This window comes from Pelmatolapia mariae, linkage group LG3_W, assembly GCF_036321145.2.
Source record: "Pelmatolapia mariae isolate MD_Pm_ZW linkage group LG3_W, Pm_UMD_F_2, whole genome shotgun sequence".
Lineage (NCBI taxonomy): Eukaryota > Metazoa > Chordata > Actinopteri > Cichliformes > Cichlidae > Pelmatolapia > Pelmatolapia mariae.
Window position 1 is genome coordinate 53,515,826 of NC_086229.1, and position 13,643 is coordinate 53,529,468.

General features: G+C 39.5%; 1 protein-coding gene across 1 annotated transcript in view; it reads left to right on the forward strand.

The window, feature by feature from the left end:
- tec (tec protein tyrosine kinase) overlaps positions 1-10,586 on the forward strand; it is a 30,698-nt gene extending 20,112 nt beyond the window's left edge. The window contains exons 10-18 of the mRNA XM_063462183.1: positions 3,351-3,430; positions 3,521-3,654; positions 6,967-7,041; positions 7,279-7,450; positions 7,972-8,188; positions 8,314-8,378; positions 8,466-8,584; positions 8,676-8,833; positions 9,991-10,586. Of these exons, the coding sequence (XP_063318253.1) occupies positions 3,351-3,430; positions 3,521-3,654; positions 6,967-7,041; positions 7,279-7,450; positions 7,972-8,188; positions 8,314-8,378; positions 8,466-8,584; positions 8,676-8,833; positions 9,991-10,074 (1,104 nt within the window). The 3' untranslated portion in view covers positions 10,075-10,586. The remainder of the gene's footprint in view (positions 1-3,350; positions 3,431-3,520; positions 3,655-6,966; positions 7,042-7,278; positions 7,451-7,971; positions 8,189-8,313; positions 8,379-8,465; positions 8,585-8,675; positions 8,834-9,990) is intronic.
- The last annotated feature ends 3,057 nt before the right edge of the window (positions 10,587-13,643 follow it).

Below are 13,643 nucleotides of genomic sequence, written 5' to 3' on the forward strand. Positions count from 1 at the left end.
AAAGCAGACACGGGAGAACTGAACTGAAGTTAAACAAAAAGCGAGCCTTTATTGGGGCTGATACACAAGAAACAGAAAAATAAGCCGAGATGAAACTTGGGCGAAACTAAACTAAACCTAAACTGGGAAAACTAAATAACTGTGACAAAATGTGAAGAGGCTGAGGAACTATGAATCAACTATGACAGCAATGATAACTATGATAACTATGACAAGCGGTACATAAACATGATTTTAACCAGGAGCATGAGAGAAGGTAAGAAACAAAAAGCATGAACTCGAAACATGGACATGCCCTGAACAGAATAGTGAAGAAATACTAGAACCTGACGTTACTTGAAGGGAGGCAAAACAGACGACCTGACAAAGACTGAATGAAAACACAGATTATATACACACACAAGGTGGTCAGGGGAAATCGAAACACATGGGGAAGCAGCTGACACAAATGAACACAATGGCTGTGTCCCAATCTAGCGACCGCACGCTTCGTAGTACGCGCAGTTCACGTACTACGTACGGCGGGTACTACGAAGTGCGGAAGTGAGAGGCTTGTGAAACGGGATGGTCTGGCCTTCGTCGTGCTGCTCAGGTTGCCTAGCAACCATGATACTAACAGCGAGAAACGTTTCATACAGCATTGTGTGACAGAAATGAAGGAGAAAAAATGTTTTTTGCTCGTTTATTTTTTTTATGACATCACTTTGATTAGTTGAATATCTGAGGCTGAAACCACGGGACTGTTAAAAACATGATTGTTGGGCTTCATTTCTGTACTGAACAGTCATTTTAAGATTAGTTAGTAAATAACAATTAGCTAATGTTGTTCATGAGACTAAAATCAGCTCAGTGTGGTAATGTAAATATAATATGGCCAATATTATATTTATTATTTGATTATTATGATATATTACAGCAGTGAGTTTGAACTCTGTGTCAAATACTGAGCTTAAGTAAAGATTCAAGTTGCAGTTATTTAAATTTCCTATCACCTTAAATCTTCACTCAAAGACGAGTATCTTTGACAGTGTATATATAGATGTATTATATATATAAGAGACAAATATTGTTTGTTTAATATGTTGGCATTACTAAATTTGGCTCAATGCTTACATATATGTGTAAAAACAAAATGTACGAGCTGTGAAAACTGTTTCTGATAGAATGAAGAGTAGACTGATATATTAAATATTCCTTTATTGGGTGAGAAAATCAGACCATGTCATAACTGCTTTAAGTCATACAGAATAGATATTAGAGCCTTAAACAGGCTGACTTCTGCTAAATGGGTCAAACTGGGCAGAATGTATACAAACACATAACATCCTTATAGAATATGATGTAACACTATAGATCAACTTACCTCAAAATATATAAAGCATATAAACAATTACAGCAATATGATGCAACAAACACAGCAGTACTACTAATCCAAAATACTCAAAGCTTCACAGAACTGAAACAAACATTTATTTTTAGCTCCATTCTGCTGCTGATACATACTTTAGGTTTCTGAATATTAAACTTGTTGCTGCCTTTCATAGTGTGTAACTTGAAGGCCCTGAGTACTTTCTCCCACACTGAAAACACTGGAATGATAAAGATATTTGAACATTACCTAATAAGACTGATTCAGGACAGACAATTAGTTATGTTAAACTTTCCTAGCAGTCCTTCACAAACAGGGAACAGTCTGTCTATTCTCTCCATCTGTCAGCTGCTGCTGGCTCTTCCTCCTCCTCTTCCTCACACACTGCTGAGTTTGTCCTGGTGGATCATCAGGGGTGCAAAGCCTCACAGATGATGTGCAGCAGTGGGTCCCTCAGTCTGTCCTCACTCTGGACACTTGCAGTTGTCACACATGGAAATCAAATGTGTGATAAGCTGCAGGATTCAAACACAAGTGTAACTTATAAATACATGTTCATACTTTTATTCCACAATCAGAGAGAAAGAAACAGAGAGAGAGTGCAGGACAGACAGACAGGTGACAGTCTCAGGTGTATACACTGCTACAAAACAGCACAAGAGAAGGAGGATTTAGTGTTTGTGTTATTACGAGTGCTAAACAAGAAGAGTTCCCAGATGGTACAGTGGACACATGTGTGACTCCTGTGATTAAAGCATCTTTCTTTCAGCTTAACGAGTGAACCGTCAGCTCGTTCAAACACACGTTAAAGTCCGTTTGGCTCGACAGCACCGAACAGAGGCAGCAATATAACATAGCTAACATTAACAGTGCAGTGAGTCCTGCTTGTGCCCTGATATTCAGGACTGCAAACCGAGCAGCATCACTGACTTTCAGCTTGTTGTGTTTGTGGATATATGACTGCCTTTAATTATCCATAAAATCATCACATTCTCTGTAAGATTAAAGTCAACTATTGAACGGCGTATATTTGAAAGTAAAGACTTTAAAACCAAGTTAGTACAAACATCACTAATGTCACATAACTTTGCCGACATGTGGCCAACAGTAATGTTTTAATGTTCTTCATTATTAAACATTTGCACATAAATAAGTGACATGATATTCAGTACTTACTATTAAGTACTGCCGTTTTTTTCCGAAAAAAATATCCACACCCACCGCCACGCTATGAATTGTGGGATATATGGGACCATGAAGTCTACACTGGACCCACCCTTCAAATTGGGGAAATGAACTGCGCATCTGTCGACCGCATTTGGAGTGCACTTCGAATTAGGACACCCTTCGTCGCGTCACTGTGATGTAATCGGTCTCCAAATGCGCATTACGAAGCATGCGGTCGCTGGATTGGGACACAGCCAGAGACACCACAGGGGAAGTAAAACAAAACTCATAGAACATGGAGACACCTGACTCTTCAAAACAGGAAACACAGAGATGTAGACATGACAACACAGGCTTGAGAACATGAAACACGCAGACAAGAAATACATGAAACTGATGCAGACTTACTGTGAACACAGCTGAACAGAAGCCCACCTGCTCAGCTCTTCTATATACAAATCAGTAGAAGGTTAGCTTACAGGGGGCAGAGCTAAGATGAATTATATCAAACTAAGGTTGAATGGAGTGTTTTCTTTAATCTTTTAACAAGCACTACGTAGCCGAGCCATCTGGGGTTAGAGTTAGTTTTTGCCTGTTTGGAAGGCTCAAATGGAAAATCCTGAAAGAGAAAAACTGCAAGGTCAAAACTTTATTTTGTGGCTGAAACAACCCTAGCCCAAAATCTAGTCTGTCGGTGGCCTGGTGTATGTTGAGAGGTTAAAGAAAAATATTCTTTGATTATTTTAATATCAATAACTAGCATAATCAAATCTTATTTAGTTTTCAGCCTTTGTCTCTGTGCCATGCCCTCCAGGATAAAGAAGGAGCCTTCATTATTAGAAACTCCAGCACCCCAGGAACCTACACTGTTTCGCTCTACACCAAGTCTTCAGGGTAATTCTGCACATGTGTGGTAGCTATAATTTTTTATGTAATAAAAGCTGGTATAACTTGATTTACACTGTGGTTATGTTGTATTTGTAGGGATGGAGGTGCAGCTATTAAACATTACCACATCAAGGAGACACAAACCCTACCAAAACACTTCTACCTGGCTGAGAAACACCTCTTCAGCTCCATCCCGGACCTGATCGAATACCACAAACATAATGCAGCAGGTAACCAACACACAATTTGTGTAGACTATTAAACAGTGACTTAAGCTAAATGCATTACGGTGCTTTTCTGACCCTCTGAGGCCTAAAACATCAATGGTGACAGTGACGTGCCCCAGACCCACCCCCTAACACTAACCCTGTGTTACAGAGATGGGACGAAGTACTGTTCTGGTAAAAATATAAATAATATTTTATGCATATCAGCTGATTATTTATTTTGATCCCTGCTTTTCAAAACTCAGGAGACTTACTTTGGTCGCCCTGTCCGCATTGGGCGGCACATCCCCGCCAGCGTACTCGATCAGCTGCGGCTGTTTCGGCCTCATCCCATGCAATGTCTAAGGCACGTAAATCATCAATGAAAGTCCTCCGCCGTGTTGTATGGGGGCGGCCTGGTTTGCGTCTTCCATGGGGTGGGTTCCACATGATGGCAATCTTGGGCAGTCGGTGCGGGAGTTGGCATAGACCTCCAAAGTGCACTCTCTGCTAAGTCACAATGCCATGGAGGGGACGTGTTGCAGTCCGATGGTTGCTATCCGACACACAACATCATTCATGGTCAGCATCTCCGTTGCTTGCAAGGATGCTGCCCAGGTAGGTGAATTGATTCACCTCCTCCAGTGGTTGCAGTGCTACCATAGTGGGGTCCTGTGTTGTCATGTAACCAATCCTCATGGCCTTGGTCTTGTTCCCACTGATCCGCAAGCCCACTTTGGCTCTTGCTCCAAGTTTGATGTCATGGTTTTCATGTTCTTCTGGGCGTCAGCCAACACAGCGATGTCATCCGTGAAGCCGAGGTCCTTCAGACGTGTTGGTGAATGCCAAGGTATCCCAAAGCCATCCATGGCCATGGCAGTCCGCAAAACAAAGTTGATGGTAAGAAAGAAGAGGAAGGGAGAGAGAATGCACTGGTTCAGGGTCTCTTTGAAGTGTTCCAGAGGGCGTCTTCTTCCTGTTTGGTCAGCAGCAGCTTGACATTTTTTTCTTTGACAGGTACTCGCTGCCCAGTCTTTGCACCAGTGAGTTCACGGACAATGTGATGGAGGGTCTTCGTGTCAAACTCAGGAGAACAAAACCTCAGCAGCGAAAACATTGTTGGGGTTTTCTTTGTTGTAATCACTGTAAATCAACTTATACTTTGCACTTTTTCAGTGCAACATCGACTGATGGCTTAGATGAGCCTTGTCCAAATGGCTATTTTCATATAGTCAATGCTTTTCAAGCTAATTTAGTGAACTTACAGTTGCTGCAAGACACTTTGCAATCAGTTATGGGAATAAGGGCGTTAAAAGTAATGGCGTTATACGGTTAAAGTTGCCTTCAGTTTACCGGGAGCTGGAGGGGGTGCTGCTGATTGGTTGAGAAAGAAAGGTAGTCATGTTAAACATGACCAATTTAAGATATCAAAGCAACAAGATGCTATGTCAGCCCAAGACAACCCTGAGTGTCCATTTTTGTGTTAAAAGTGGGGATTTCAAACTATATACCAGTTTTTAATTGTGTTGATAGGCCACGTAAAACCAGAGTCATGATAAAAAATATATGCAATGCTTTTCCTGAATACTATCGTTATGTTTACTGCAGGAAGAAACTCTAAAACTTTCTAAGGAGTGACAGCGACGAGAGTGAGAGAAAGAGAGAGAGAGTGTTTTGAGACGTAAGAGATATGTGACGTTTAGCATGTTTGGAGTCTAAAGTTAGTTTGTTGCGTTGTGTAGTGTAATCGATAGTTTTGTTTTGTGTGTCAGAACAATAGTGCGACTGCTGAATGTCACAGTTGCTGCCAAAAAGCCACCAAAGACAGATTGCAGTGTAAATGCTGTCTCCAGGTGGAAAACAGGAGGAGTGATACACCTCCTGCTGTCAGGCCTACAGGTATCAGCCTTGTGATGTTCTCTTTTATCTTACAGTGGACAGAAATGATTTTTTGGACTGGTACAAATAATTTGAGTGCCATCTTATTTCATGCAGAACACCTGATTGTTCTGTAAATAGTTTGAAATGTTAATAAAAAAAAAAGCCTTGGTTGCATTTTTAGGTAAATAGCTGCATATAACTTTGTTGTTTGCAAAACCTTTGTTTTTAAAATTTACAATTTATATTTGCATTTCAAGTTGTGAAAATTATTCGGTAAACATGTTTGTGTTTTTTACAGTGAAAAATATCACTTTTTTCTACTCAGATTTTAAGCTTTTAGTCTGATTTCAGATCAATTGTGTTAATACAGTATGTCAAAATGAAAAAATAACTATAAATTCAGACATGTGAGGTTGTGCTGAAAAGAATGATACTAAAGAAGGAAAGGTAAATATTTTTTAAAGGTAAAATGTAGAAGTAAAAAGTAGTCAAAAACGGCCAATTGTACCCTGGACCTGGTTAAACATTTTTTTTAAGTATCACAATAGTTACTTTTCCTAGTAATCAGTTACTTTTATAAAATTGTGACTCAGTTACATTTTGAAGAAGTAACTACTAACTATAATTAATTACTTTTTCAAAGTAATTTGCCCAACACTTTGCAAGAAATACTATAATATGATATGATATATAAAGGTATTAATGTAGAAAGAAATTGACAACATTAGATTTGGCTGGAATTGAGAATTATTCTTCCACAACTTATTGAAAGTTGTGTCCATCCATCCATTCATCATCTTCCACTTATCCAGTCAAGGGTACTGTATCCCAACTGCAAATCTGTAACAGGGGTTAAATTGTGTACAGTTTAAAAAGAAGTTCTTTAGGTTCTCTGTGCTTACCATGTTCAGTTTTAAAGAAAATAATTAATATTACACAGTACTTAGACTTAGCCTTTAATTTGAGCAGTTTTCCCTCACTACTGAAAGTAGTGTGTATAGTAGTAGGATATTGCACGGTCTTCACCTTGCAACATAAAGTGCCTTGAGCCAACTGCTGTTGTCGCCCCAAGGCAGGTCTGCCATCGCGCTTGCTTTTTCTAGTCACAGGTCAAAAGAAGTTCAGTTCATAGAGTGATGCAATCGTGCATCTGAGAAACAGTAGAAAGTTCGAGCACAGTTTTCTGAAAAGAACAATTTGTGAACTTATGAATTTGTGCTTATTTGTGTCGACTGCTGCCATCATGAGAACAGTTTAACTCTGACAGCTGAGAATAAAGGCAAAGCTTTGAAGTATCATTTAAGCCTCACCTATACCGATCTAGATAATGACTCAAAAATGTTGAATGTGGATACACGTGACGGAAAGCTTCCTTTTCTGGGCTCCCCTCTTAGCCTATCATGAAGGGCTCTCTGGTAAAGTTTACATTTATATCTCTCTACATGTCTCTCTCAGGTCTTGTAGCCAGGTTGAGATATCCTGTTGGAAAACAAGACAAATCAGCTCCATCCACTGCTGGCTTCAGCTATGGTGAGTACGATGAACTGTGTATCTTTAAATAAATAATGCTCTTTATTTTTTACCCTTTCCATGTATCAAATGCTCTTTATTGCTCTTTATTAAACTAACATTAAATATTAACCATTGCTTGATTGATGCTAGCTTGAGTACAGACTCGAGTTTACTCAAGAACAACAAATATCATTAACAATGTCTTGGTAGGAGTTATGGTGTGCTCTTGTAACTTTTGACATTTTTTCCCTTCAGAAAAGTGGGAGATTGACCCCAACGAACTAACCTTCATGAAGGAGCTGGGCTGCGGTCAGTTTGGAGTAGTGAGGCTCGGCAAGTGGAGAGCTCAACACAAAGTGGCCATCAAGGCGTTAAAGGAGGGAGCCATGTATGAGGAAGACTTCATTGAAGAGGCCAAGGTTATGATGTAAGTAAGGAAAAGGCCAAAGTTATACTGGATGAGGAAATGGTGTGAGAAAGAGGAATTTTTGCAGGTCTATTCTAAAACAGCACAGATGAAGTCATCCTTCACCTGTGCTACCACCTGGTGGAGTTTAAAAAGTCCTACAGCAATATTTCACCTACACCTTATCTATGTGCCTCCATAGTTTATAGTGGTTTACAAATTCACCTCATAAGTGAAAGATTCCAGCTTTGTCCTGGGAGACGACACATCCTTTCAGTGTGTGAAGATCTGCCACATCAAATATGTGGAGCTACCTAGTGTGGTGACCGCTTGCGAAAAAGGGAGCAGCCAAAAGGAGCTTTCCTTCTCTTTTGTCTGTCCAGTAGAAGGTTGTCTCAGAACAAGTAGAGAAATGATGAAGCAATCAAATATGACAAAGGAGGAACTGAAATCTGTAACCGACTCTTCACATTTGAGCCTCTTTGACCAATAAATATTTGAAAGTGTCATTTCCATTTTACAAAACCAACTCTCCTCTCCAGGAAACTGTCCCACCCCAAACTGGTACAGTTGTATGGGGTGTGCAGCCAGCAGCGGCCAATCTACATTGTCACGGAGTTCATGGAACAGGGCTGCCTGTTGAACTACCTCAGGCAGCGGCGGGGCAGCTTTAACCAGGGGTGCTTGCTGAGTATCTGTTTGGATGTCTGCGAGGGCATGGCACACCTGGAAGCCAACGGCTTCATCCACAGAGACTTGGTAACTTCAAGCTTGGCTTGTCGTTGGGAAACTGTTAAATCCATCACTAAGTAAATTGAGCTGCTAAGTACTTTTAGTCATATGTTTTGATTCCATCCTCTTCTGTTGTTTTTCGTTTTCTAAAGGCAGCCAGAAACTGTCTGGTAAACGACTCTCTAGTGGTGAAAGTGTCTGACTTTGGCATGACCAGGTATAAGTTTCCCTCCAGTTATGAATGACTCGCATCAAGTCAGCAGAAAATAAAAGTGTCTGATATCACTAAATGGTTTAAATGCAGATACGTGTTAGATGATCAGTACACCAGCTCATCGGGCGCCAAGTTTCCTGTGAAGTGGTCACCTCCTGAAGTCTTTAACTTTTGCAAATACAGCAGCAAGTCGGACGTCTGGTCATACGGTGAGCTGGAACATTTTTCCACTTAGTTTAACAGACAGAAATTGTCTCAGCGCTCATAAAAAAAATCGCCTCTGTGTGTTTGGGTCTCCAGGTGTGTTGATGTGGGAGGTCTTCACAGAGGGTCGCATGCCATTTGAGCAAAGCCCCAACCATGAGGTGGTGACATTAGTTACACAGGGTCATCGCCTGTACAGGCCCAAAATGGCCAAGCCTGCCATCTATGACACCATGCAGATGTGTTGGTATGAGGTGAGTAAAAACTGGGAAGTAAATTCTTCATATGAGGCTCTTTTTTTTTAGTAAATATTTTAGGTTTCAGTTTGTTGTCTTTTATTTTTTATAATTTTTTTTAATTTATTTTTTAGCTTTTATTTTTATATTGATAGTATTTTATATTATTTTACTTACTCAATCTGAAAAATGTTAGAAAAGTCTTCAAATTAATATGGTCTAGTACACCGTATGCCCCCCTTTAGACTCACCACTGTTCACTTCCATGTAAAATAGGAGCTGTCATCAGCCTTCAGCAAGCTGTATAATTTAAACATGATATCAGACCATGTTAAAAGTTCTTCTGCATATTTTATACAACATCTGAAAGCTTACTGCAGATTTTTCTCTGCGTAAAACAAACGGCGGTGGATGGAGTAACGGCTCCGCCTTTTTGCACTTCCGGTGTGTAAACAGACTCCGGCTCCACATTAAACTGTGGCAGCGTCATCATCGCTGCTGTTGTGTTATGAGTGTTAATGTTTAAAGCTGGAGGCTGTGTGGGCTTAATGTTGTCAAACTTTTTATTCACACATTGCTCTGAAATACGTTTGTATTGCAGGTCTGTTTTTAGTCACGAATGTGGGTGAAACACTCACATTTCCATGGTGACAATGGCAGGCTACCAAGCCTTGCCCTAAACGAAGCATCAAAACAAAGATTTAGTGCCGAGAATTTTTTATAATCAACTTACTCTGTGAATAGTTGCAGCCCTAGATTACAATAACACTTTACCTTGGAACACATTACATGAAACACAAGTGATGATTCACAAAATTCATAATGCGATAATTTGTTTTGTTTTGCTTTTTGACCTCTATTGACCTCTTTAGCTCAGCTGATTCTAACAGTGGTTTACTAATGGAGAAGTGAGAGCGCCTTGTTGCCTTGGGATTATGTGTCAATCATTGTTATTAAAATATACAACAACACAAACATGAACGAATAGAACAAGAAAAACTCCCAGTTTTTCACTTTTTGGTACATGCACAAAAGCTGAACATTGACTCATTTAAAAATGCTTTTTCATATGGATAATTGGAAATGTCTCGTGATACGAGAACCCATCATCTAACATGATATAAACATGTAAAAGTCCTGTATTCAAATATCTTTTGTCTTTTCTCTCTCTGCAGAGGCCAGAGGATCGTCCCTCATTCGCCAATCTTTGCGTAATGATCTCTGAGGCTCTGGAGGACGACGAGGCAACTCCGAACTGACCAATCAGCTGCTCACACCCTCCATGGGTGCCATTCAGGAGCCATATCTAAAATGCAATGCAGTGGTGCTTATTGTGATTGGAATGGACCGATGAACTAAATGTGGAGGAAGGACCAGTCGCACCAGTTCTAAATTCATTCTCCGTTAACTAAATCACATCAGCTCGCAGCCATGAACACCTGCACCAGCAGTACTAAAGACAAAAGTTCACAACACATGTTGGCAGTATTTCAAGATGACTCACAGGGATGAACTGACAGCAACAATGAAGACGCATAACGACAGGCTCTGCATGTACGATGCATTATCTGCTGACATGTTTCCTCCCACTCAGACACGAACAGGAAGCCGTTTGGTCAGAGACTTGTCAGCAAGAAAAAGCCACAGAAAGTTTTTTTTTGTCAAGCTCAAGTTTCCATTAACTTTATACTCATTTGTGTTGCTCTGACATCCATCAGGTCTACAGCAACCCATCTCGTGTTAATGTTGGGTTTGTTCTGATCCATGCTAAATAAACACATTTTCAAATAGTAAATCTCATTATATTTGTTCTGGTAAAAGCTTTTCCATTGTTTCATAAATAAAATAGTGGATTCTAATGAAACCCTGACCCTAACAGTAGAGGGGTCACCATTGAACTAACCTTTTAAAGTCAAAATATGGAACTTTTGCTTTATAAAAACTGCTCTCCCAAGTCTTTGAAATTCAAATCCTATACCATGTTATCATGCTGCAAGGCCAGTTTTCATTCTCTGTGAAAAAATTACTCTTATGCACAAGTTTGACATCAACGTCTTCAGAATAATATTGATGACAAATTGCTGACAGTGCATACTCTTCTCATAATAAAACTGCTGAACTACTCCATATTATTCATATTTATGCAACCGAGGAAGCGTTCGCAGTTTCCACAGCCATTTTCACGTGACAGGAGTTTCAGTGATAATCTTGAGAGTGGTAAGTTAAATCTTCTTGCTGACTATTCAATGTATTTGTCCTTTTTTAATATTGGGTGTGCATTACATTTAAAATGTAATCTTTAATCCTCTTGAATTTTCACAGCTTTTTATATTTATGTGGACAAAAAAATGAAATGATTCACCAATGCTAGAGAATTCTATTTCAAAGCATTTATAAACTTTTGTGACAGCATTTTAGCTCATTTTCATGGTCGCCGAAGAATGAATGAGAAATGCAAAATCAGAACATTAAAGTATTTTTTGGGGATAAATATTTAACTATTAAATATATAAATATTTAACTTAAGGTAAAATCATATACATGTAATATTAAAATGCATATATACTTCAAATTATCATTCAAATGAAAATGTATTAAATTGAACGTTCATGAAGTTGGTCTGAACAAAGTATTTACCTAATTAGTATATGTTGAACAGGAACAGATTATTAGTCATCTGAGTGTGTTGAAAACAATACATTCGGATGACAGATGAATATTTAATATTTATGAAGAAACAACACTGACTTGAGGTGGTGTTTGTAGGCTGTATGCTCGCTATGTGACTTCCACCTAAATACTAAGAAAGTAATTGAGCATTGAGCGTCTCCATTAGTTACAGTTGCTATGCTTGTCAACATTTGAATCATGGACTATTTATATATACTATTTATATAGTGCTTTTAAACTCAGACATTCAACTTTCATGAAAAAGAAACTAGCCCATTTTGAAAGTGATGGCAGAAACACTTTGGAAAAATGACAGTACAGGAGCAAAAATAAATCCTGGAAACGTAAGTGGAAAATGAAACAGAAGGAGAAGCATTTTGCAAATAATTAGATTAACTGGCAGCAAGTCAGTAACATGTTTGGGTATAACAGACCTTCCCAAAGTGTGGGGCCCGCCCCCTAGGGGGGGCGCGGAATGAAAAGGGGGGGGGGGGACAAAACCCTTGGACACTGCTAGCACGGGGCGCCCACAGAAACGCAAAGCAGGAGATGAAGCATCGCTGAATATGTTTCCAAACCAACTTCATTCTAAGTCAAAGACTAGAAAATATGGTGAAGCATATCTTCCCTTCGGTTTCACCTGCACAAGTGCTGAGGTAGGTCTCTCCTGCAGAATTAGTTTTCCCTGTGTCGGGAGCACGGGCTGGGCTGTTAAAATCAGGGACAAACAGTATCCTACAGCTGTTTATGTTTTTAAACCCCTTTTGCACAGAGAGGCATTTTTTGAAAATGTATTGATAGCATTGTTGAATATTATTACACATGAAAAAAAAAACAACTACACGTAAAATAATCACACCGTGACGCCTCTGCCTTTCTAAATGGAGGGACAGTAACTGCGTGTGTGTATGTAAGCGTGTAAAACCTGAAGATAGTCAGATTAACAGTATTTTGTCTCTATCTCCCATTCTGCAATTCATCTCATGTAAACAATAATGTGACGTGAAAAAAGGCACATACCTTTGACGTTGAGTGACGAACTCTGTATTCCTCGCCAACACATAAACGCAAAAAAGGAGTTTTAAAAAATTTCCGTTTTCGGTGATTCGAAACGCCGTTTACGTGTGAACGAAACAGCTGCGTTTTCAAAATTACCCGTGTAGGTGTGGACGTAGCCTAAAAGAGTTAGTAGTTTATTTTATTACTACCTGTAATTTATTGCAGATTACTTGTATTTGCTTAATTGTTTACTAAATGTTTGAGGTGTGAAATAAACCGCAATGGGGCAAAATATGGGTGTGTGTGGTTGGAGGATGTGTTTGTGCGTGTGCGTGCGCGCGTGCACGCGAGAGAAGGGAGCATTGGGGGGGGGGGGGGGACATTTTTCTTGTGAAACAAAAGGGGGCCTAGCAAAAAAAGTTTGGGAACCACTGGGGTATAAAAACATAAGCTTAGCGAGGCAGTGCTTCAGAGTAGTTAACCAATCTACAAAAAAGTAACTCTACAAAGTGCGGACAGTATTCCTCATCTGAAAATTGTCAAGACTTTAAATACCTCATTATGTATAGTGCAAAATATCAAAAGATTCAGAGAATCTGGAAAAATCTCTGTGCACAAGGGAGAAGGCTGAAAATCAGTATTGGATACCTGTGAGCATCGTGCCCTCAGATGACACCGCGTTAAAGAACAGGCATGAATTTGGCATAGAAATCACTGCATGAGCTCAGGAACATTTTCACAAATTATTTTCTGTTAACACAGGTCAGTGTGCCGTCCACAAATGCAAATCTCCTTCATTCAAATAGAAACCATATGTGATTCAAAAAAGCCACCATCTTCTCATCTAAAATGGTCTGAAGCAAACTGGAAAACTGTTCTGTGGACAATGAATTGAAACTCTATACATAATTTGAAAAACACTGACCCTGTAACCTCTAAAGAACAGAAGGACCATTCACCTTGCTATCAGGACTTAAGTTCCAAAGCCTACAGCTCTAATGGATACCAATTGGTATCCAGTGATGCATTAGTGCCTATGGAATTGGCAGCTTGCACATCTGGAAAGGCACCAACAATGCTGAAAGATATATACAGGTCAGATAAATATCCACTCCCATTCAGATGTCTTTTTTAGGGAAGGTCTAGCATATTTCAGCAA